The 25,935-nt window shown below is 38.1% G+C and overlaps 1 protein-coding gene across 1 annotated transcript in view; it reads left to right on the top strand.

The window, feature by feature from the left end:
- Nucleotides 1-25,935, top strand: part of ASXL3 (ASXL transcriptional regulator 3) — a 179,495-nt gene that overhangs the window by 3,141 nt on the left and 150,419 nt on the right. The window contains exons 3-4 of the mRNA XM_029921562.1: nt 15-368; nt 5,268-5,325. Of these exons, the coding sequence (XP_029777422.1) occupies nt 15-368; nt 5,268-5,325 (412 nt within the window). The remainder of the gene's footprint in view (nt 1-14; nt 369-5,267; nt 5,326-25,935) is intronic.

Raw genomic sequence — 25,935 nt, 5'->3', positions numbered from 1 at the left:
ACGGCCACTTCCAGACCGAGCCGCCGCCCGCTCGCCGGGCTCCTGCTCTTTGTTATTCTGCGGGAGTGGGCTCGCCCAGGGGCCCCTGTGTGTGTGCGTGCGCGCGCGGAGGGGCGCAGCGATTATCTCGGGGAGCCCCGCGCCCGCCGCGCCCGGGACCGCCCGGGACACTTCTCCCGGTACTTCGCTCTCGGGGCTCGGCTGTGCCTTCGCTTCGGGTGAATTTCCGAGCGCTCGGCCCGCTCGACTTCCCTCTCTGCCGCTCCGGAGACCTTTGTGTGGCAATTACCACTCCCTCCCGGCCCCTCCACCTTCCGGAATTTCATCAATAACTCTCTGTGCACGGTCTGTGTGTATGTTCGGCGTTTGTGAGTTCATACATTTTACACGTGCATGCACGGTGTGTGTCCGACACGGACTTGTGGGGCGTGTGCATGTGGGCCAGGTCGTGCGTGTCTGTGTGCCGTGTCGTGTGCATTATGTATGCACATTGATACGTGCATGTTTTGTGTGGATCAAGTTCGTTTGTGTTTTGTAGGTATTGTGTTCTGCTCGATGTTTGTGTGTACATTCTGTGCACGTGTGTGCAATTTGTGAGTGTGTGTTTCGGGGCGTGTGTGTGTTTGGTGAAGTTGGGTCAGTGTCATTTGTAGTGGGAGGTTATTAAGAGTGTACAGCTAGGTGTGTTTTAATGCTGGCTTCCTGGGCGGTGTTACTTGGCTGTTTTTCTTTAACCTTTCGGAGCTTACGTTTTAATCATCGAAAGAATGTCTCTATAGAAATGCTGGTTGGCAGAGGGGCGTCGGCGTCTTTGGTTTGATGCATGTGTATGTGTGGGTTTCTTTTCTTTCTCCCTCTCTCCCTCTCTCTCCTTTTTCTTCTTTTAAAGGACAGCTGTAAACGGATTTTTAAAAAAGGATATTTCTGTACCGTGTGCTTCACGGGAATGCAAGGCATTGCATGTGAAGCTCAGCCTTTCAGGGTTTCGGCTGCATAAATTAAATATTTACTTAGCAACTTACTATCTTTTTTAAATTAGAGGAAAGAAGGCAGACCATGCAGTATGGGGGATGGCCGGGGAGGAGACCACAGAACATGTTATTGGGTTGACTTTGTAAAGATTGTTTTACTATGACTGCGGGTTGGTTTTGGGTTTTTGTTGTTGTTGTTGTTTGTTTTATTTTTTAAAGCATTTGAGTAACTACATCATGCTCAAGGAGAACATTTGTCAAAAGTAATTATCTGAGTTTGGTTGAAGGGCCTTACTGGTATGTCTCTGAATTGGAGCAAGGGGTTTTAAATAATTGACCCTATTAGCCTAGGAAGAAGTGACAAAAGTCCTTTTTAATTGCACTCCAGTTATTGGAAGCTGAAGTGGCTAGGCCCCTTTACCTCATCTCTTAATTTGTAGTAGTGTGTGTTATGATTTCTCCCCTTATCTGGGATTGTGTTAATTACTAAATCACTGTCTCTGGATGAATGGGCAGGTGATAGTCATTCTCTAATGAACTGTATCTGGGAAAGGAAACTTCTCTGTGAGGAATATGTGAAAAGTAAGCAGTATGTGTTAAGTAGATGCCAGATTGATGTTATCACTGAATTTTTGCTAGAGCATAGTACATTACTTATTGTTTACTCAGCCATTAATTCAGAATTGTGTGGGGGTGTGCAGGGCTTCTAAAAATGCATTATTCAGTTTCCTTGGAGTGGCAATCAAGTATTATTATAGAGCTTCAGTGTATGTGTTTTAAACAAGCGAAAAGAGTTGACTTATAAATATTTTAAAATAATGATTCATGAATTACCTATATCTGCTTGCAGAGAATTACTTAATAAATAACATTGATGGAATTTTAAAGCTAACTATTTGTATTCGACAGTATTTGTTACTGTTCCTGAAAGTACTGTGCTTTATTTGATCTAATCATATTAGGTCTGTATTGATAAATCTTCAGATGGATTTCTGAGTCACAGCTTTTTGTTAAAAGTTCCCTTTCCTCTTGCAAAGTTCATTGATGGGAAAAGACACACTAGGAGTCATCGACACAAAAGAATTAATGATAGACCAGATGTCTCTATTTTAACTAGACATATTGAACTAGTAGTTATGGTAATTTTTCAATTTGGTTCAAGTTATTTTTCCCCTGGTAGTTGCACAAATGTGTATGTATTCAAAATGTGACAGTTGAAATAAAATATTGAATGAAATAGCAAGTAATTGTACTGGAAATATCTTTCTCAGAAATTTGTGATTTGTAATTGTGACTTATGGTATTTCTTAGCTTACTTTGTGAATAAAACAGAAAAGGATCCATTTGTGCAATTGTGACTTTTTAATATTTCCTTTATGATTTATGAATACGTATAGACTTAAACTCTTAAAACTTGCGTGAAAATTGTTTTTGCTCTTATAGTATTAATTTACACTCAACTAAAAACTAATGCCTTTTGGGGGCCATTTCTGAGATTAAAAATACGATCTTTACATATTTTACTCTACTCCTGATGATTCTGGTCTGATTGCTTTATGAAGGACTTTTAGCCTTTTCTCGAGACAGCAAGTATTAAACCAGGTGTCTGATTTTAAAAGTATAGACTAGGGATGAGTGGAAAATATGCATGTGGTTCTTGCAATATATGAACTGAAAGGAGAGAGCATCCAGATTGATATTAAGAATAACCATCCAATCACACATTACATAATATACATCTCCTACTGGAGTGTGTGTGTGAGAGAGAGATTATCTTGAAAGAGTATCAGGGGAGAGGAGATGCAAAATACATTTTTTGAACTGTGACCAAAAGCTTATGTTTAAATGTAGCTTTGCATTCATTTTTAAGAAAAAAAAATTCGTGGAAGAAGAACGGTTCTCTGTAGAGTAAGAACTTCCAGTCAACAGCAGAATTTTTATTTTCTTTTTTTTGTGAGAAAAGTATATGGTCTGTGAATCTGCAAACTCTGAGTGGCAACTCCAGGGATTTTGCTGTAGATAGAGATGCAGCTATCAAGCCCTCCCAGTTTTCTAGCAGAAGTGTGTAACGTGTATGTGGTGAGCTCGCTTTGCTTAGGAAAGAAGAAATGGTAGTATAATTTTTCTGTATTTTCAGGAATGTGATTATTAACAGGCTGCCATTTTAAAACAGTAATAGCACATCTTTTTCTTGCTTGTTTTCTTTTCTTTCTTTCTTTCATTTTTTTTTCCCCCTGCCCTGCATCAATTGCAGAAATTTCAGCCTTCAGCCTCTCCCACTCCCCCTCAGCCTTCTGCAGTTGTGGTTGTTACTTTGCGCATTGCCATTTAATATGGAGGCTGCTCCTAAACCAGATGCATTTTCATTCGTTTTATCTGCTCTTCTAAGGTTATAGAGTCTCAGAGGATCCCACAATCACATGGAAGTATCTTCTGTCTTAATATTTGTAGACCACAATAAGAATAAAAATCAAAACCATAACTCATGTCGAGCTGGGGCTTTGACTTTAATCCTTTTGACTTTTATCTCAAGTCTTCACTTCGTTACTATAAATACAGTTTAAACCATTGTGAAAGGATCTTCATGCTTCTTTGTAAAAAATGGGGATTTGACAAGACTTTGTTTTACTGCACTAAGGGGTTTCTTTGTTACTGGCTTAACACAGAACATACTGTTATTTATATATTTATTCTAGGTTAATTCTTTTTTTTTTTGACATGCGAAAATGTTGTTGCTTTGAGAAGTGCTTTTTGATAGTTTCATCACTTTGTTCTATGGGGAATGCTGCTGGTAAGATAATGATTCAATGTATTAATTTGTTCCCTGAGTTTCTTCTGTTTGTTTCATTCCTTACAATCTTTGTTTAGTCTCACTGGCACCTGCAAATAAATCTTAACAATCTTCAGTAGCTTTTTGCTGGGTAATATGGCTGATTTATTTGCTTGTAGTTTAGGTACATTCGCAAAGATAATGACTATTAGTAGGGTTTATTTTTTCTTTTTCTTTTTTTTCTTTTTCTTTTGTAGTTCAAGGTGACCTTTGGGGGAAAAAATTAATGGCAAATTTGCCTCATTGTTGGGAGAAAACAGACACATATCTCTTTATGCCATAGCAGAGTTACTGATGATTTTAAGTAAATTGAAATTTTATAAACCATATTCTATTAAAAATTAAGTGAAGGGTTATTAGTTAAAGGAAATCTGTGTGACTCTTTTGCACAGAGAAGATTCTTTTGCATAATGCATTATATGCTAAATAAACTCTTAAGTTTTCTGTGAAATAAAGCCAAATGGCATTGGTAGCTGTTAAAATAGAAAACAGTTCATAATTGTTAACTTACTGGTTGCCTTGTCTTTTGTCTTTGTATTTTAGAAATAAATATAATTATTCAGGAATGATGAACATGGGAATGGAGGAGAGAGCAATGGTACTGCTTTTGCCATTTTCTCACTGTGTTACTGGTGCTTAGATTTCAGGTTATGACCAGGCCTTCACAGTTGAGAACATTTTGACTTGTGATCTGAGGTAAGCCCCAAAGGTGCACAGGAGCATAATTGTGACAGTGCTCATTGGCTTATGGGCCTGGCTAACGTATTTGGCAAATGGAGTTTTATCTTCATTCGCTTACATTTCAGTTGGTTTGATTCGGCTGTTGTCTGTGATCCGCACACGTAACATCATCTCTCTATGTCTGCATCTCGTCATCTCTTCTCTCAGATGTGGGACCTAAATTTTCATTTTGCAGTCTGAAAGATGGAAAAGAGTTTAGCAGCCTCTCTGCCTGTTTTGGGTTTCAAGCTGGGAAAAATGTGTTTGAAATAAATGGGAAATGTGAACTTGGGCTTAATGTTTAGGTTGTTAAGTTTTTACTTCCTGCTGATATGAAAGGGAATTTTAAGAATTGTTTCTTAAGTTTTTCTCTTTGAGAAATTCTTTGGTAGCAGATGATTCCTTCGATGTCAGAAATGGACTCTTGACGTGCTATAGCTTTTAGACTTGTAGAGTCATACCTGTAAGGAACTTCACCACCGAAAAGTGAACTTATAGAGTAATGAAATTTAATGTTTAATTACGTAATAGTGTCAACTTTCACTGAAATGCATTGGAAATGTGCGGTACGGCCCCTCACCATTTTGAGGGTTTCTCTGTATACAGCACAAATGCTGGGGAGGGTATGGAGATACATCCTCAAGGAGTGTTGAGTTCAGTAGAGGAGACAAGGAGCCCTGGAGGAAGGCTGAGCAGACACCGTCCATAGGTGTCACGTGAATGATCAAGCCGGTGCTCATTTACAGATTTACAGAAGGGAGAAGCCCTGTGGTACGAGATGACTGTAGAAGGCTTACGGATTAGGTGAAATTTGGCTTGTCCTTGAAGTATAAGTAAGATTGAACAGGTCACGAGAGCAGCTCATTCTAGGAAGAGAGCTTTGCAAGAGCGCAAAGGTGCGGTGCCAGGCCAGATGATGGGTTCAGGAGGCAACATGCAGACAAGTCCAGAAATATCTGAAGCCTTAAGAGGATAGGCACCTCAATAAAGGTGAAAATTACATTGTGACCAGATTGGGTGGGTGGTGGTAGGAGGATTTGCAAGTGATTATAAAACAGTTGGACCTTCTAAGTTGTCGCATGGGGCTGGTGGGGTAGGTGCTAATAGAAATAGGATATTTTTTTTTTCAAAACAGAAAGAATGTCTCTTGTACAGAGAGGGGACACCAGTGGTCTGTGAATGTCGCTGAATGCTTCCGTTATTTGGTAATAGACTCCGAAATCAAAATTGATGTTAGAAATACTTTATTTTAAATAACACAACTTTATCCTGTCCCATCGCCTTTGCCAAATGACACAAAGTAAACGTCAGTGAGTAATATGCATTCTGTGTGTAGAAAACATCAGGAGGTAGCTGGAGTTATTTCCGTAACTCAGTCTCCAAATATGTGGTTTAATGATATGCCAATATTATCACCCTGTCTGTAAGGAGCAAGGCTGGCACAGGATTAAAAAAAAAAAAATCTGTGCTGTGTCTATCTGATTTGTTAAAATTAACCCAGCAACTTTAAGTGATGTCGGAATTTAACTGATTTGGTTCTTGGAGACCTAGGGCAGATCCAAGCCTACGTGAGACTTAACGTCCTGCTTTTCAGATCGCCTCTTTACTTTTCTTTCTCTCTCTTTCCTTTTCATTAAAAAATCTGCATGAAATTATTATTATCATTAATTTATCGTTTAAAATCCTCCCAGCACCCCTCCTGCAAGGCAGATCCTCACTCCTTCCTGATAGGGCAAGGAGGAGGGGCATCTGTATAGAACCACTTTCAGCTGTTTGCCAGCACGGAATGCCTTGATTGTTCGGCTTTTGTTCCTGCACAGTTGGTAGCTGTGGAAATCTAGGCTGGATTGAAACTTTCCCTGAAGAGCCCTTGGGGAACAAATAGAAACATTATATGATTAGCCACATTGTTTTCATTATTAAACAAATCTACATAAAAGGGTAGCAATTAACAGCTTTATCGGCCTGAACTTAGACCCTACCTCTCTTCTCAATATTCCCACTTGAAGGGGTAACAATTAACTGTTGCTGGTTTTAATGTCAGCAACTGACAACATTAAATTGGGAATAGGCACTTCTCCTGGTTGATTGACATATAGCCCTCTGACACATTCTTCTGTGTTTTAAGGCAAATGCGTGCCCTGGGGTTATAGCCCAAGGGCTTGTCAGAACTTTGGCTCTAATAGCTGCAATGTATAACTTAAATGACATCCAAGATCTTAGCCTTTGGTGGAACTTTTAGAACCTCAGGTATCTTCCAAGGCAGTGCAATCTAAGTGGACACACTTAGAACTTGTAAAAATGTTTTCTAGGGATATAGATGTATAATTTATTTTACGGTAGTTATTTATCATGGGCTTATTTTGCGTGTCTTTAGCGTAAGTTAGTCCATGAAAAACTGTAATGATATTTAAAAGAATTCCGTAAATGTTATCTTTTGACAGTTCTACTTCAGTTACACGGTTGATTTCTGAATATATTATTTATGACTCAAGGGAGGGCATAGGATGGACCCTCTTCATCTTATTCAGAACACAGATGACATTTCAAGGATTTTGTTAACTACAAGGTATTAGAATCTATTTTAAACTTTCAAGGAGTTAGAAATTGTGGTAGGATCTTTGGGCTTATTTTCCATATCAGTCATAGAGAATGCATGATATAGTGAAGCTGTTGGTTATTCTTAGTTCCTTTTTAATGTCAAAGGTAAGCGATGCATATATAATTTGTACATATATCAAGACCTTTTAAAAAATTTTAATGCTTATTTATTTTTGAGAGAGGCAGAATGAGTGTGGAGGGGGGGCAGAGAATGAGTGTGTGTGAGGGGGCAGAATAGAAAGCAGGCTCCAGGCTCTGAGCTGTCAGCATGGAGCCCAACACAGAGCTAGGACTCATGAACTGTGAGAGTCACCTAAGCCAAAGTCAGACGTTTAACTGACTGAGCTAACCAGGTGCTCCTAATCAAGACCTTGTTGACAAGGCTGAAGAACTAAGTTGTCTGGACCATCAGGATGACGGTCTGTATGATGCTCTTTAATTGCTCTCAGAGTCAATTCCAGTGAGAGAAGGGGTCCCCACACATACAATAACCAGTTCTCAGACACCAGCAGGGTATCTGAGTATTCAACTCATCTCTGGCATTATCTATCCAGAGACAGCATCAGATTCAACAGGTTAAGTTCAGTCCTATATATATATATATAGCTTTGTCTCCCACCCCCTTAGAAGTCAAGAACAAGTTCAGGCGGTTGTTATTTGTGTTTCGGACTGACCTACTGGCCATAGACTGGATGTTCTAATGACCTCTCCGTGGACTTCAGAGGCCATTTGCAAGTCTAGATTGCTACCTGTACTTATAACTAGCTGTAAATCAGAGCTTCTCACGACCTCTTCCTCAGGTTAGATTAATTTGCTAGAACAGTTCATAGAACTCAGAGAAACATTTTAATTACTAGGTCACTGGTTTATTATAACAGCCAGATGAAAGAAATGTATAGACTGAGATATGAGGAAAGAGCGTGAGGCTTCCGTGCTTCTTCAGATGAGCCACTCTCCCAAAGTCTCCATGGGTTCACCAACCCAGAAGCCCTCCAGTCTCTGCCCCTTTGGGTTTTCCTGGAGGCTTCAGTACATAGCTGTGATTGATTAAATCATTGTCCATTGACACTAGATTCCACCTCCAGCCCCTCTTCCCTTCCCCAAGGTCAGAGGGTAGGTCTGAAAGTTCTAACCTTCTAATCACATGGTTGGCTCTATAGCCACTCAGACACCATCCTTAGGTGCTTTCCAGAAGTCACCTCATTAGCATAATGAAAGATACTTTTATCATTCTCAACACAGGAAATTCCAAGGTTTGGGGAGTTCTTTGCCAGAAACAGGACAAAGACCAAATCACCCCTTCCAGCCTAAACTTGCCGACCCCCGTCCCATGCACACAGAACAGATACTCATGTTTTAGAAGTATTTATAAGAAAACCTCTTTACGGTAAAATATGTCTTCAAATTCTTGCAACCAGAGCTGTCTTTTCCTAAATCCTTTCTGTTTAATTCTCTTTTAAAGCAATCCAAAAAAGTTAAATTAAGACATTTTGCAGCAATCCTCTCTGATATTCTCCTTGTTCTCTTTCCATCACTATTCTTTCTCTTGCTTGCTGAAGGGTCTCCTTCTCTTAGTTTGCCCTTTAGGTAGCTGTCAGCACAGAGCCCCATGCGGGGCTCAAACCCATGAACGTGAGACCATGACCTGAGCCGAAGTCAGACACTTAACCTACTGAGCCACCCAGGCGCCCCTCCTTTTTGTTTTCATTTTCCTTCTCTCCTTTGGCCATCTAACCTGCCTCAGTAGCAATTCTCTCATGATGAAGACTTCATCCTTGAACTTTTCCTCTATTTTGGACATACGTTAACAAATCCTTTGTGTATCATTACATATTCTGGATATTTCAGGTGAAATGTATCCAGTACAGACATTTATTAGATACTTCCTACAAAAGTGTGCATTCAGCACACAAAGAAAAATGTGACTGCATTCTTGTCTGGGATGGGGGAAACTTATCTATGTGTACCTAAACATGTGGTATCTGCAGGGAGTGGTAAATTCTGTCTTAATTATAGCTCACACTTAGCTCTTCCTCTTTTCATTCACTAAATTTTACATAGTCCTGACCTTCCAACTAATTTTGTCTCTAATCTGTTTGTTTTAAATTTCACAGAAGCTGTATTTCTCTTTCTAGTAGATCTGATCTTACTGAGTCATTCCTCTGTTTAAAAACTCTTCTAATTATCCTCAAGTTAAAGAACAACAGATCATAGGAAGCCCTTTTCTATATTGGAAATAATTGTGATTGCTTTTCCTCATAACAGGAAGAATTTCACATTTTCTGTCCATTCTACATCACAAAAAATGTTCCAATTTCTACAGCCTTATACAGATTTATTTTATATTCTTTTAAAACACAACAGAGATAATTAAATTTACCAGGAGGTAGTAAATTATCAACATATTATCTACATCTGTGCTCAACTGTTTTTGCATCATACTTTACCTTTTTTTGTAAATTGCTTCCTGTAACAGTTCATTAAAGTATTCATATATCTAAAATGTTTTTATTTTGACCACCCCTTAGAAATATTTTTTATTAAAATTTAATATTTTGAAGTAATTATAGACTCCCATGAAGTTATAAGAATTTCAAAAGAGAATTGTGAGCAAATGGCTACATTCTCTCCCTGTCATTCATACTTTCTCCCTAAATCCTTCCTATCCTCTTAAATTTAATATGAACACAGTCCAGATTGGGTGTACAAAAGTGGCCAAGAGCAGCCTTTCGATAGATTATCCCCCAAATGTGTAGACTACAGTTCAAAAAGAGATCTCTTAAAAAATCTCAGCACATCTTTTTTCCTTTTAAACTTAAATGTTTATTTATTTGGGGGTGGGGAGGAGCAGAGAGAGAGGAGGAGAGAAAGGGGAAGGGAGAGAGAGACAGAGAGAGAAGAGAGAGAGAGAGAGAGAGAGAGAGAGAATCCCTGGCAGGCTCTGCACCATCAGTGCAGAGTCCAATGTGGGGTGTGAACCCATGGACCTGAGATCATGACCTGAGCCAAAATCAAGAATCAGACCCTTAACCTACTGAACCACTCAGGTGCCCCTCAGCACGTCTTTTGTTAAAATAAAAGTGGAGAACTTGATAGGGAAAACTAAAAGATACAATGTTGTTCTCACCTTTGAGTGATAATTTAGCTAGTTACAAAAGTCTTAATTGACAGTTTTTTACCCTGAATATTTTGGAAATGCTTCTTCATTATGTTCTTGTGTCAGTGATTGTAATATTGTGGCTGTGGTGAATTTGTTACTTTTTAAGAAGTGATATGCGTTTGTGTTTGAGAATTCTTATGTGTTCTCTTTATCCTTGAAGTTCTGCAGTTTTATGCTCTCTTAAGTGTTTTTGGATAGCTTTCTTATATTTGTGTGTGTGTGTGTGTGTGTGTGTGTGTGTGTGTGTTTTAGAGTATATTTAATTATCCTTTTTTATGTTTTAAATATTTAATCATGTTGTAGTACAGAAACTTAATTTTTGCATTGCATCCCCAACAGACCATAAATTCTTTGAAATCTTCTGAGAATTCCCTCAACAGCTAGTAGTTTAGTATATTCAGCTTGTGGTTTGGAAGTGATTTAAGAACAATGCAAAAAGGATCTTCCTAATACTGAACAAGATACAGCAATGAATGTGTTAGCTTTATCAGTCAGAATTATGGGTTGCAAGCATCAGAAAATAAGTCTTGGTAACTTAAATAGAGAAGCATTTTTTTGTAGTAGTTCATATAATCATTCTAAAGGATTCAAAAGCCAGGCTGGAAAAATAGGCAAAGATCAATAGAGGCTGGGTAGCAGATACACCATCACACTGCAAGAATAATCTAGTTGGGATTGCTATGGGAATCGCTAATCACCAGTGTGACTTAGTGTTGACATAGGACACTGCCATTGCTGCCAACGCTTCCCAGGTTCAAGGTTCAGATCACAGGTAGATGCACTTAATTGTCAGACTCTGGTTCCCATATCGACACCTTCATTGTTAGGCACTGATGAAAAGGTGTATGTGGCCTCTTCGTCCTATAGGGAAAACCTCTCCATCTGCGTCTTCATAGCAGTGATGAAGTCAGCAAGATTAAAACCAAATGCCTCATTTCTTCCCCACCTCCTGCTCCCAGCAAGTCTGCTCTTCCTCTCATCTCTTAGAGAAAGCCACCACCATCTTCACAGTTGTTCAAGACAGAAACAATCTTGTCATCATGAATGCCTTTTTTTGTATTTTTCCCCTTTTATCCAGTAATCACTGAGTTCTACCAGTTCTACCTCCTTTTCTTCAAATCTTCAAATCCTTATTCTTACATCCTACACTTATATCCATTTCCACTGTAATTTACTTTGACACTGGCATATATAGGTTAGGAAAAGAATATAGAGTAATGATAGGCCTAAAAATCAGGCAGATAATGTTTGAGTCTCAGTTCTGCCACTTACTATGTATTTGACCTTGGGCAAATTATTTAACATTTCTCCATTGTGTACTAGAAGGAAATAACATAAAAGAGTGGTTGGAATGTTTAAATACGGCAGTGTGTAGAATGTACTTAGTATAGTTTTGACATTACAAGATGCCAGTTAAGGTTGGTGCCTGGTAGTTTTCCTTTTCTTGTTAAGTGGCTGCAAGAACCTTGTAACTGATTTCACCGACTACAGACTTGACTCCACTGGCAGGTTCTTCTTATTGCCTCCATAACTGCTTCTTTAAAGGTGAAACTGGTTTATGGTACCATTTGAGGCTGACTTAGTTTCTGTAGGAAACAGATGGCATTATCTTAAAGGGGTGATTAAGCAAAGTTAGGGCGCAGTGCAAGAAAAGAACAAGAGTTAGTGAAGCAAATCACGGGTATCCCTGGCAAGAGGCTGTCACTCCCCTGAGTCTTGAGGGGCCAAGAAGAGTAGGGAGTGGGTGCTGCAGTGATGTGGGCTGTGATTGTTTAACAGTGCCTGACCCAAAGTGTGACCAGAGGCAGTGGGATATCACCACTGGCAGGCCTCTCCCCTGCAAGGGGGGACATGTCCCATCAGTGTGCTGACTCCTCTACTGCCGATTTGCTGGTCTCCACTTGGGCTCCTGTTGGCTGACCCCATCCAGAAGCTAGAGAACAGGGGATCTCTGTTGAGAAAATTTATAGATGTCAGTCTGCTCAGTCACAGAGCTGGGTGGAGGAAGGCAGAGAGTGAGTCTGGAGTTGCAAATGGGGAATATACAAAAATACCATTTTTTTCAAAAACCTTTTATTAGTTTTCCTGTGTTTTAGGAGTATGGTCCACTTGTGTGAACGTCTTATAGATTTGTTTTGTTCATACTTACCCAATTTCATTGCTTGATTGTCTTCTCTGGTCAAATAAAAGTACTGTTAGATCTCTGAATTTATCATACTTTCCCTTAACTTTGTTCACATTGTTTCTTCTCTTTGTAACATCCTCCCTCCCCCGCTTCTTCTTTTTATCTGGCAAATTCCTGTGCTTTCTTCAGATTCCAGTCTCCCTCGAGAAGCTTTTATACATTCTGAAAGCACTTTGTAGTTGTGACAATGTATTATAATTAGTTGTTTACTTGTTTATAATTGTTTCCTGAGTGCCTAATGCACTACCTCATTTGAAGATGTTGCTGATTATAGTTGAATAACGTGAAGAAGTCGAAGAGGGTTCAGGGGAGCTGTTAGAGCTAAGTCTAAAAGTTTGCAACATATTTGTAGGACTATAAAACTTATGTCTCCTTGATTTATTTCTGTGCCATGCTAAATTGGCACTGTACAATGGAGAGAAGGGATCAGATTTCCCAAGAATCAACTGGACAGCTGATGGGTTTTGAAAGCCTGTGTCTACTTTCAGCTCACTAGCACCTTTTACTACTTTGGGATAATAATTTGATAGTCATCGTGCTTAATGGCACTGGAAAATATTCAGTTCCTGTCATTAATATGTTAGGTGCCTTGGGAATGTAATAAGATATGGACCTTGACCTTTGGGAAATTAACTTTAAAAAAAAAAAAAAAACCTCTTAGGGCCCAAGAGATACTTCACTATAAATTGAAAGTTGCGTAGTGTGGTAGGAATTCAGTAGACTAAAAGTAACTTTCTTCTGTATTTGATTTTAATAAGGTACAATGATGATTTATAAAGGTTTGCTATGATTTCCAAACAAAGAGAAGAATTTTCTAGTACATTGCTTACAGTGCAGATTGGAAATGTTTGCAGAGTAAATATCCTTCTTTTTACATATAAGTAAAATATTTATAAGCTTGGTGTCATAGTCTCCTTTTAAGAGTATCGGAGTCTTGTATAACAAAAGAATTAGCCTTAGTATGTCAGTTATCATAAAATATTGCTGTTACTAAAGTAATACTGATTAACAATAATGGCTAGTAAGAACTAATACCTATTGGGTACTTATATGCCTCTTGCTGCACTAACTTGTTATATTGTTTAATCTTGAGCAAACCTAGAAGACACATTATAATATTAACCACATTTTTAAGTGAAGAAATTTAGTATTAGAATGTTTTTTGGTTGAATTTCTCTCAGTTAAAAGTGAAATGAATTTAACTCAAACTAGTTCAAGTAAAAAAGCTCACATAATTGAGAAATCCAAGGGTAGACTTCAGTTCTAAGTGGATGTATACATTTAGAGAGTGTCATCAAAGTATTTGCTTCTCTACACTTTTGTCTTTGTTTTTGCTTGTCTTCACACTGCACGCAGAGTTCAAGCAGTTTTGAGCAAGAGAAGGTGGTCACTGGCACTCCAGACCTACCTCCTCTAAGCTTAGCACAGCAGTATAAAAAGAATCCATTTTTTCTCTCATTATTAATTTATTATTATTATTATTATTATTATTATTATTATTATTATTATTTCAATATGCATCCCAGGGAAGTCTTCACCATGCCCTACTTGGCTGATAGACTCTTCCCTCCCAGCAATGGTTAGGATCAGATAACATGATTGATTGCCACACAAGGATCATATGGAGCAGAGGAAAATTGCACAAAAGCACCAATAAAAAGCAGATGGAAAGTATGCTGGGAAAACAAATTATAAATGCCCTTCCCATTACTACAGAGAGGGTGAGTTAACTTGCTGAGCTAGTAAGTAGTGGAGCAGTGATTCAGATCTGCATCTGCTCCTCTTTGAGGCCCTGGTCCTTGAGTGTATTGATGTAGATACATCTTCATTCATTTGTCCTGGTATTATTTTTATGGTATTCATTTTATACTTAAAAAATGTTAAAGCCAAGGCAACTATTGCAAAAGTTCTAAAGATTTCTTTGGTCTGTTTCCTCTGAAATTTATTTTTGTAATTTGGAGGCTAAAAACTACCATGGACTGTTTCTGTTCTATTTTCCCTCACAGACCAGTTTTGGCATTCAGTATGAATAGTCTATAGATATACCTATAGATATAGATAGTCTATAGATTACATTTATAACATAGTTTAACACTATCTGAATCACAAAATACATAATTCTGGATGAAGCTTCCAGGTACTTTCTAGATGTAAGTAAATATTTTTTTTCACCCACTAAATGCCAAGTTTCCTTTACAGTTTAGTTTTGACCATGACTCGGAGGATCTGAGCTTAGCAAAAGAGAGCAGACTTTTCGGTAATGTAAATTTTCATTTATTTCTCAGAATAGGGAGATAAGATCAGTACAGTGACTCCTTATTTCATGTAGAATCATATGGACATCACAATCTTATTGCTGTCACTTCTTTATTCATCTAATGGTATTTCTCTTCTTATAGAACTTAAATGAAACAAAGATAGTACTTCAGGAAATTCCTTTTCCTACTTTGCTCCCCCTTCTCCTCCCCCCCCCCCAGTCTTATGGAAATTTGGCCAGACTTTCTCAGTTTGGATGAAGATAATGGTACTGTTAATGTTTATGTGGGATCGGCTCTAGGCAGAGATGCTACTGTGTGTAAAGAGAAGAACACCTTTAATCCACCAAGATCTTTGATGAGGGAATGAGAAGAACAAAAGACACTAATAAACAAATGCAAAAATTTTCTCCTGTTCTTATCCTTTCTCCAATTTTTATATGTGTATCTTATCACTTTTTGGCTAGTGCTATCTTCACAAGCCAACTTCCAGTAACCGAATAAGAAAGACTGTTTGGGCCGGGGGATGAACAAATACAGATAGTTCATTTTAAAAAATCTTCTGATGACTGCCTCTTTTTCCCCTTCAGAATTCACTGTTCACTGAGCTCAGTTTCATAGTAGGAAATGCAAGATGCATGAAAGTTATACATTTTTTCCCCATTGTTAAAAGCTGCTGTGAAGAACGAGTTTTTTTTCTTAATCCACCCAGTCTTCCTGCTCCATTTTCTCATAACATTTTATCTTGTTCTCTTTGGTGCTGGGTGATAGTGGTAGGCAGCTTGAGGAAAGGAAGCAACTAACTCCAAGCCATGAAAGGTGTCATCCAGAAAAATAGATGATGAAGAAACAAACAATAGGACTTTAATAAACTTTAGTGTTTTGTTACAGTTTTCTCTGTGTGTTCATATAGCTTTAATTGTATTGGATAGAGTCTACGGGGGGGGGGGGGAAAGATGGTCTTCTAAGTTATTTGAAACAATCTTTCTCTGTCTTTAATGAATGTTGACTGGCTATTTTGTTAGTCCGTGGGCTGCTACACAGTTCTTTCATTTTTCCTCCTTAGGAACAAATGGTAGGATTGCACTTCTTTGCCCCCTTGAGGTTAGGCATTAACCATATGAGTGGTTTTCTCCCTCATGGCCAGTGTTTGATCGCCCTTATTTCTTGCTTGGTTGTGTTGATCACAGAAGCCGATGACAAGATGGAATTTCAGTCATCCCAGTTCTTGGTTGGACATAGAAATGTTGAGTGAGAAATAAGCATTTGTTTTAATCCACTGAGATTTCAGGGTTTGGGGTGTGGGGTTTTTTTCCTTTCTTCCTTCCTTCCTCCCTTCCTCCCTCCCTCCCTTCCTCCCTCCCTCCCTTCCTTCCTTCCTTCCTTCCTTCCTTCTTGTTTTATATCCCTGCCTATCCTGACAGATCCAGCCCACATAGCAAAATGGGTGTTTTTGTTGCAGGGCACCTTTTACGTCTGTTTATGAGACACTAAATGCATAATTACATGCTTTAAGAGGTAAGTGAGGCAAAGAACGTTAAGTCCTTTTTTTCTTCTCCATTACATGAAATTGCTTTGTGAAATCAGCCTCTCTAGTATGTACTCTTTGATATTTTTAAACCAGTAAATAATAGGGAATTTTCATTACAAGGAAAATTTCTTCTGTATTCTATCTTCACATAATCCTGTTCATATTTTTGCTTTATAAAATAATTACTTTTCATTTTATCAGTCTGCTGAGGGGGAACAGTTTCTAACCAGAAGGAGTAGAACAATTATTGTTAATAGAGAATTGAATTCCAAGATAGTTGAAAAGATAGAAAAAGAGCACCTGGACATTTTAAATGAGTTCAAGTTTCCAAGTCCAGACAAATTGTGCTTCATTGAAAAGGTATGACCAGATTTCTACACCATTGAGAAGAGGAAAGCAGACACTGTAATAACACCTCTTTCTCTCTCTCTCTCTCTCTTTTGCTTAGGGCTGGTAGAGGGAGCACCCCCACTAAAAGATTATATTTCCCGGTCTGTCTCAGAGATTCCTGTCTACATTTCCCTTCCATTGAGGGCTCAGTCACCCTCAGGCTCTTTCCCACCGGTTTCCACTCTCCTCTAGATACAGCGCACAGAAACCCCTGACAGCTGAAAGACTCCCCATTGAGCCCTACTCCTTCTTGTCGGAAAAGGGGGGGGATGAAGAAAACTTGTTGTGAAAGCCTGTGGACTTTCACACCACAAGGAATGTGTTGACCATATGCATCTTAAAACCAGATGCACAATGTTTGTCCGGCCCTTCAGCTCACCAGTATGCAGCCATATCTGTTCCATGTTCTAAAGCAGAAACTCAAAGCCAGATTCCTACTAATTTTCTACCGATCTTGTACCAATCTTATGCTCAAATAGGGATGGAGTTGTTAGTACACAGTCCTGTACATATTTAATTATATTGTTCATTAAGACATAATTTATCTGCAGGGAACACTGATTTTCAGAGTGTATTCCTTCAGGGTTTTTTTTTGGCTTTTACATGGGGGCATGTTAATTATAATTATCTTATGCAAGGCCACCTCTGAATTGCTAGGGTCACAAAACAGACTTTGATTTTCCTGTTTTCATTGCCAGTAGTATGGAGATAACGTGTTTTATGTTTATTTTCCTTTTGCACCAGGATACCTACAGAGTATTCCAGTGTTTGTTGTCTTATATGTTCTTTGTACCTGATGGCAGACCTAGTTATTTCTTAAAAGCTGAATGTCAAAGTAGTTAATAGAACTCTCAACACTTCTCCCGCAGCTAGCTTCTGCAAGGAGGATATGATTCCTTGTGGGACTAGTGCCTCCTGTTGTAGTTGAGTGAATCTAAGCGAAAAACATCTGGCCTAATTTATCTTCAGGCATAATTTAATAATGCTGAATGGCAACCTCTGGGAGAAATCTAAGTAAGACTTCATGTAACCACTAATTTAGAGTTGGTTAATAGGTAATTCCTATTTATGTTTCTTTCGAAGGAATATTTTGATCACATCAGAGCTAATCGTTTTTCCTCATTCTGACATCTAAATGTAGTATTATAGTATCATGAGCTCCCAGCCTAATAGTGTGCAGAAAACAACTGGTAAAATCAGGATTGAGGAAGGCTAGGAATCAATAGGGACTATCTGATTTCATAAAGAATCTTTTGTTGGGAAAGGTAAGTTTTAATGCTCCATTACCTCCTTAAAGATACTCAGCCCATATTTCATATCAACAAATATCGACTGATTGAAACCAGTTCTATTTCCTTTGTCCCCTGGTAAATATGGCCTTTATTCCTCCAGCACATAGTTTAAGAAACAGGACAGAAAGGGAGGTAGGATGGAGATGGTTGGAAAACTTGGCTAATACTAAGGTGGGTAGTACATCAAGTAGAATATAAAGGTAGTTGTCCCACAAATGTGTTTACATAGAACTTCATGCAGGTATTTAAATTATGTCTTCATTACTTGAGTACCATAAGTCTGGTGGGAGATCTTTGACTTGGTTTTCCATATAAATAGTTAAGCTAGATTTTTCTGCATGATTCCACATAGAAACAGGGATGCACATATCACATATGCCTTTTGGCCTTCAGGAGGCCTCTCGGTCATATCGCAAAAATATTAGGATACCTGCTTCATATTCTTAAAATGTTGGCCCTTTTTATGAAGCCTGGGATCCAGAAATTCTTTTAGTTACTGCTCACCAAGTCTGTGTTCTAGATAAGGACCTCTTACTGCTAGAATTATGTATAGCTTTGCTTGGTGAGTTCCTGATTTTATACAAATGTTTTAATTTTTTAACTATGTCTCTGGATGGTTCAAAGTGTGTATTTGACAAAGGGCTAAACACTCCATGTTCCCAAGTTTTATTTCATTAAGAATTTGGGTTGCCAGTGATGAAGAAGTATCTGTTGTAGCAACAGATACTCTTATTTATCTTCTAAAGGAATAAAAAATTAACATCAGACTTGGAAACATATTTTGTACTTTTAAAAAATATCCTATGAAAGGAACCAACCAAGGGCTTACTAGTTAGTGTAACACACACATTGGTCATGAACATTTGGTCATGAACAGTGACTAACATCCAACTCTAACCTCAGTGAGAAGAATTTATTGGACGACTGGTATACACCTACATTGGTACAGGAGAACAGAGGTCTTCACCAGTGTCTGAAAAGAGGGAATGAGTGTGTCCAGGGCTCTCTCATCTCTGTTTCTGTACAGAAGCCTTATTTTCTGACCCTGGCTTCTTCCATATAGATAGAACCTTGGCTTCTCGCAAACCTCAGGCCCTCATCACATTGGGTTAATAGTGGAATGGAACCGAGGTTTGTTGTCTTGAGTTGTAGGTAATGTATCTTGGGGAATATCAATGGTTGGCCCTCCTTGTGTACCTGATCTCTGCCATCCCACCACCCTATCATTAAGTATCTACAGGAATATGACAGCTCTCATTTAAATCCAAGTAGGAAAGATTTTTCAGAAGAAAAGAATAAAGAGTTGTATACGCAAGACAATAAATTCAGTACATCAATTCTTCCTTGTCATTTGTTCATCTGGTTTTCATTCAGTAGGCATTTTTAAGAGCCTTCTGTGTGCCACGTACTAGAATTAAAGCAGTGACAAAGGAAGGAAGGGAGGAAGGGAGGAAAGAAGGAAGGAAGGAAGGAAGGGAGGGAGGGAGGGAGGAAAGAAGGAAGGAAGGAAGGAGGGAATACCATTATGATTATCACTACTTCCACAGAATCTGAATTAGAGTACCACCACTGGAAATAGGGTAGGCAAGGGTCATTTCTATATAGACTAAATTAGCATTGTGAATGAATATGAAAGGCATATGGCCTGGTCTCTCTCCTTTTATTTTAAATCCATTTTTAAGTAAATTAGCTGTTAGCCACCCTCCCCTCCCTAACTATAGCAAACCCGAGGATAAGTGTCTCTCGAGATGGTGATGACACATTTTATTGTGTTTCATTTTGGTGTATGTGTGTGCTTGGTAAATATTTGTTCAATCAATGAATTATTGAAGAGGTGATGTTGTTTTGTAACTACAGTCAGGAGAAAAGGGTTACTGGTAACTGTGACAAAGCAAGCATCATTGTCTTTGTCATTCTTCAACATTTAAATGGCCAGAATCAAATAATTCCATATAACAAAGTCATTTTCTACAATTATCTCAAGATGTATTTTGCAACTAATTCCTTCTGGCAGCTACATCTGGATGCTGTGTCATTCCAAATGAGTCTGGGAGAGTAACACTGAAGAATTTTCGTGACTCAGATTGAATGATGAGTAATATTTGCTTTGGAAAAAATTCAATATACTTAGATTTTGTTTTCTCCACTGTGCTTTACAGTATAAGGTATATAATGGTTTTTGTTGTTGTTTGAGTATTCATTTTTATTTTATTTGGAACTGATTTTTAAATTATTTATTAGGTATATGTTATATATATTACATATGTTTTACAAGTTATATACTTTATATTATATAATATTGGCATAAATTAGATAAATGACATACTGTATTAGTATACAATTTAAAGATTATGAAAGGAATTTCTGCTTCTAAATATGCAACTATAAAAAAAGTACATTTCCTCCTTGAACTTTCACTTTTCTGCCACTCTCCAGAGTAATAATTGTTAACTGCTAGAATATTTTAACGTGAGGATGTGGGTGTGGGTGTATATATGTGTGTATGGACACCACAGAATTTGAGTACATGCTTCTTCCATACGTCCTGCTGCTCAGCTTGCTTATTTTTCCTCATCACTTTCTCATGGACATCTTTCTGTGTCAGTGCATATTTTCTTTGCGATGGCAGTATATTATTTTATGGTATGTATGTGCCTTCATTTATTTGCTTGTCTCTCTCTTAGGTTATGTCTTATGTTTAAAAAAATTCAAATAATGCTTCGTTGAACCTTCAGAATGGGCTGTCGATTTCTGTAAGAAAAATTCCTAAGAGTGAACAAAGGGGACCACCTACCTTTTACATTTTAGTAGTAGTGCTGAATTACTCCAAGTAGGTTGGCACCTTTTGCTGTAAGATAGTGTATTTTAATGGTGAAACACTTGGAGTCTGAGGCATAGGTTTGAATCCCAGGTTGGCTTCTTACTCGGGAATAGCCTGGTGTAAATGCACTAATATATCCACAGACGTATTAGTTATCTCACCTGTAACACCAATACCTACTTTGAGAGGTGGCTGTGAGAATTAAGTATGTTAACGTAATTCAAGTTCTTGCAACCATACATAGCATGTTCCTATTACAGAATGCTTTCTAGCAGTATGTATATTCTACCTTCTGTTATTAACACAGGCACCTTGTAAGAATTCCGGAGATAAGGAAATTTGGGGTCTCAACTGATTGCTGCTTCAGAATGTTATCTTGAGGAGAATCCTGGCTTTGTCCATAGGTTTCCATGTAGATGATATTTAGCTTCCCATGTGTGGACAAAAATACACATTAAGATCCTTAATTTTCATAATTTCGTATTCTGCCTTCTCCAAGCCAGGTTTTTAGAGTTACCATGTCAACAGTAATAAAAACCTCCCAACTCGTTAACATATATAATCTTAATTATATTGGACCTTGGGAAGGTTACTTGGATTTTTTTACCTAATTATGCTCGATTATATATTTATGTTTAGAGTTTTATGAGAGGTTCTACAACAAAACCTATATATGTTTTAGACTTGCTTTTGCGAAGCTCATTGAAGATCTTATTCATTACCAGCCAGTGCTACTATATGAATTTCCGTAGAAGACAATTCTCTTAGTTTAAAAACAGTAAAACGTTATCAGCTCTGACAAGCCAATATTTCCTTCATTCAGCTAACGGGAGTTCCCTGACTGCCTCTACATTTCAACTGCCATGAAGTTAGTATGATATTCCTGGTCAGAGCGGTAGCACCTTTAACACCGTGCATGATTTCTCAGCCTTGAAATATTTCATTATATTTTCTGCCCTTAAAATAGTGCAGAAAAATATAATAAAGTAGTACAGATTGTTTTTCAAGAAGATGTGATAAAGAACGTCACCTAGAAGTTATAGCCACCGTGTCTGAGATGGGTTTTTAAATAATGAAATATGAGTTTGGGGACAAGACACCTTAAGCATGTGCGGATGTGATCAGGAATGCTGCTGTTGATCGTGGGGAGCATCACTGAGAATGAGGGACAAATTGTCCAAGGAGTGAACCACGGGCTTCAAATCTTGGCTTTACTACTTTGTAGCTGCGTGACTTTCAGGGCATTAAATAAACCCCTTTGCACCTTAGTTGTCTCATCTGTCGTAAAATGAGGGTGATCACAGTCCCTCCACAATGCGAGGGTTGCTATGAGGATTAAGTGAGTTTATGTACGTGTTAGAATAAAGCCCAATGCAGAGTCACTACCGTGTAAGTATTTGCTATTGTTATGATTATAAGAAGAGATATTAGAAAGTGTTTGAAGTCACAGATTATTGAGCTTTATCTCAACTCTCAGGAAAATTCTAGACTGTATTATTAAATGGATGACTGTAAGCATTTGCAAATGGAAGTAGTGATCCCTGGAAGGCATTATAGATTCTCTAAGTTAATTCATGTCAAACTAAATTAATTTATTTTTGATAGGATTATTAGACTTCCATATCAGGAGGATGCTCCTGTTGGATCTAAGTTTCAGCCAGTCATTTGAACTATAATTAAATGAATTGTTAGAAGACTGAACATGTATAGCCGAGTATATTGACTGGCTCATTGGGAGGAGTCTGAAAGGAGATTCCAGCAGCGGCAGCGTGCTTGCGGCTTTGTTTTCCATTGCCTTGTTCAGCTCTATCATGAGTAACTTGAAGGAATTCATCAGAGTGATGCTTGTCAAACGTGTGAATATCACAAAATAAAAAGGGGAACCAGGCAGTTGAACAAGAGAGTGATGATTCCCAAAGAACTTTATAAGGTTGAACAAAGAACCTTCATTTAAAGATGGAATTTGAGATAAATGCTTTTCAAATTTGTAGATACCATGAAGTTTAACTGGAACCTGGAATAATCACATATCTGGGAATAATAAGACTTCAGAGCCTGTAAAAATTAATTGAAACAAACACTAGTGCAGAAAATAAACATTTATGCCCTGAAAATATATGCCACAGAATTACGCATGTGATTGCAGAAATAAAGGTTGAAAGATCTGGAAGTTTTAGTTGGTTGATGGCATGAGGCCTGCTATGAAAGAGTGAGTGTCCTGTTAGATTGTGTTAATATAATTATATGAGTTAGAGAAAGGGAAGTCATAGTTTCACTATATTATGTTTCACTCAAACTGCATTTAGAACATTTATTAGTGGTATTTAGCTGATTTATTTCAATCAGTATAATCCTTAAGGCACATAAATTAGAGGTGACATTGGTAGACTCAGTGTTCAAAGAAGAGTGATTTGCGAGACAGTGTCTGCCAATTATTTTATGTGAGGATTGGTGGAAGAAACTGAGGGTCCATCGGCCTACAGCTAACAGAAGACCAGGCCCTAGTGCATTCAAACAGGTGGCAGTGTATCGGGTGAGTAAATGATTGGGCCCCATTTTGCAAATTCCTATAACAGTCACCTGACTTTAAACACTCATGTTAAGAAAGTGTTTGTGATTTAAAATTAAATAATTGTCACATTCAAAGGCAAAAGCCAGGGCTATTGTAGAAGTCATAGGAAAGCAGAATTTTTACTTGAGTCGCAGAAAAAGCATTTTAGTAATTGGTGGGTTTTGAATAGAGTATCCTGCCTGAAGAATTCTGTGGGAGAAGTATTTGTTTAATTGAAGAGATGTTTTACTTTTAAACCAGGTTTCACGCATATCATTTAAGTAGGTTTTAATAGGGTTTTTTTTTTTTTTTACCTTTTTGAGAACATTGTAGAAATTCTGGGCATCTCACTTTGTTTTCTTTCTGTGTTAAAAGTAATGGCAACCGTTTCAAAAGATTGGAGACTTAATGAGGTAGAACAAAGTTACCAAAATCCCACAGGAAATTAGAAGTCACCTCTCGGTTGCAGAGAATTTTATCTGTAAATTCAGGTACCGATCGCTCTGAATTCTTCTAGGCCTTAGAAAGCCACCATTCTCTCAGTTGTGCTCAGTTTTATGCAGCTTGGCAACTAAAATCATTTTACAGACAGATTTCTTATTCCTCATGGATATTCTATGATAGTATATATCATAGTTACTTGAAAATTTGTCTTTAAGTGCATATGGTTGGAAGTAAGTTGTTACTGGGATATTCTGTATTTTTACTTGATTTGTAACACAAGCGTAACAGGATAATTTGTCCCTGTAGTGTGCTTTTCTTTCCGGGCGACAGAGCAGTATCTAAAAGAGTGCCATACTGTATAACCCCTCTTGTTAAAGACAGAAAGACTGTTGGATGATGCAACTGGGCACAGCATGTACAGGTTTACCTGTGAATCTGTCGTGGGATGCGTTTGGCTGTGCTCACAGGATGAGGGGTCGCGCTGTGTGGCTAGCCTTATTTGCAGAAGCTCAAATGCAATTGATGCAGGAAATCTCGAAGAGAGACAGTATCTAACGTCCATAATTTTTTTTTAATAGCTCTCCTCATGTTGCTAGAATGTGCTCTGAGCCCCCTCCCCCTAAGCAACAGTGTTAACTAATGTTTATTAGCCCATATTGCTGTAGGCAGTCACTTGGCATATTTGAATAATAAGTGCTTTCTATTCATTCTCATTTTGTGCTCAGAGCATTTTTATAAATGAGCAAGTAAAGAAACTAAGATTCAGGGAAGTTAGATATCAAAGATCAGACAGCTAGTGAGTAGGTATTCTTGGTTTATCTGAAATCAAACCCCGTCACCTTTATTATCCTATAAACATTTCTAATATAGGTTGACTGAAAACATCTCCCCACATTATCCTGGTCTCTCTCCGTATAAGCATACTTACTTGGTAGCCATCTGGGGTGTGGACATGAATGGGAACCAATGCTTGCAGCGTCGCAGGAAGAATATCATTAAGCAGATAATGCTAATTAGTGACTGCTTGACAAGTGTTCCCAGGGAAGGTACAATTTAAAGAGAGTTTAAAGAAATATTCTATTGTTCTTAAGTGAGAGATTGCAGAAGTGGGTATTATGAGGTAGATACTGTGTATAATACCTTGACTGTAGGCCCTCAGTTTCTGTGAAACCCCTGTGCTCATGAGGAGAAGCAGTTTAACTTCGTAGAGGAGGCAGACTTCAGGGTCAGATGGGCTGCTGAACCTGGGGGCCACTTGAGCTTCTTGAAGGCTGCTTTCTTCTGAGTGAAGTGGTCCTGATTCACAAGGGTATTAAAACAAAATTTCTGTATCTTTTAAGTCACACATTCATAAATGCTATTAAAGCATATAATTTCCCCCATAAAATGCATGCAAGTAGAATAGAAAACTTGGATCATCCTTGAACCCTTAACTGGTAACCACGTATGTTACAGTTCGAGAACAAGCTGACTGAGCTGCATGTATTGGGCAGTTGGGTAAGGTGCTGTCACTTTTTATGTGAGTGATTTCCTCGTCTGAATTCTACCAGTCGTCCAGATCCATGTTTCATCAGAATGACACGGACCTTTGAGGTTTCTCAAGAAGAGTGGAAGCAAGGAATGTTAAATATGAGTCCCAGAGTCTTCTGCAGTAAATGTAAGACTCCTACAGACTTAGCACAGAACTACCTAATAAGTATTAACTGCTACTCTTACATTTAAACCTTGTCATCCTCAGTATTACAGTGTGTGAAGTTCTGTCCTTCCACTTCCTTCAACTTTGTGCATCTCCGAGAAAGTTGTTGTAAGAGTCAAATAAAATAACATACATTGAATGAAATCAAATAAAATATGTTCTGTGAAAGCACTCTCTGATCAGATAGAGAGCTATATAATAGTTATTCTTGTAAGCACAAAATCATTGACCTAAGACATAAGACTGTAGGCAGCTAAGCATTTAAATGAACTGCCTGCATGGATTAGGGGAAGACACATTAATGTTAGAAAAAGGGAGAGAACTTGAGCTTGGTGCTGGATACTCACTGAGGATTCGACATATCTCATTATATATCATTGATGGGATTTTTAATTGTAGGACTCTTTTTACTTTGCAATTAAATAAGTTCAGGGGGCACCTGGGTGGCTTAGCTGGTCAAGTGTCTGATTTTGGCTCAGGTCATGATC

The sequence above is a fragment of the Suricata suricatta genome, chromosome 14, assembly GCF_006229205.1.
Source record: "Suricata suricatta isolate VVHF042 chromosome 14, meerkat_22Aug2017_6uvM2_HiC, whole genome shotgun sequence".
Lineage (NCBI taxonomy): Eukaryota > Metazoa > Chordata > Mammalia > Carnivora > Herpestidae > Suricata > Suricata suricatta.
This window is presented reverse-complemented; position numbering and strand designations above follow the sequence as displayed.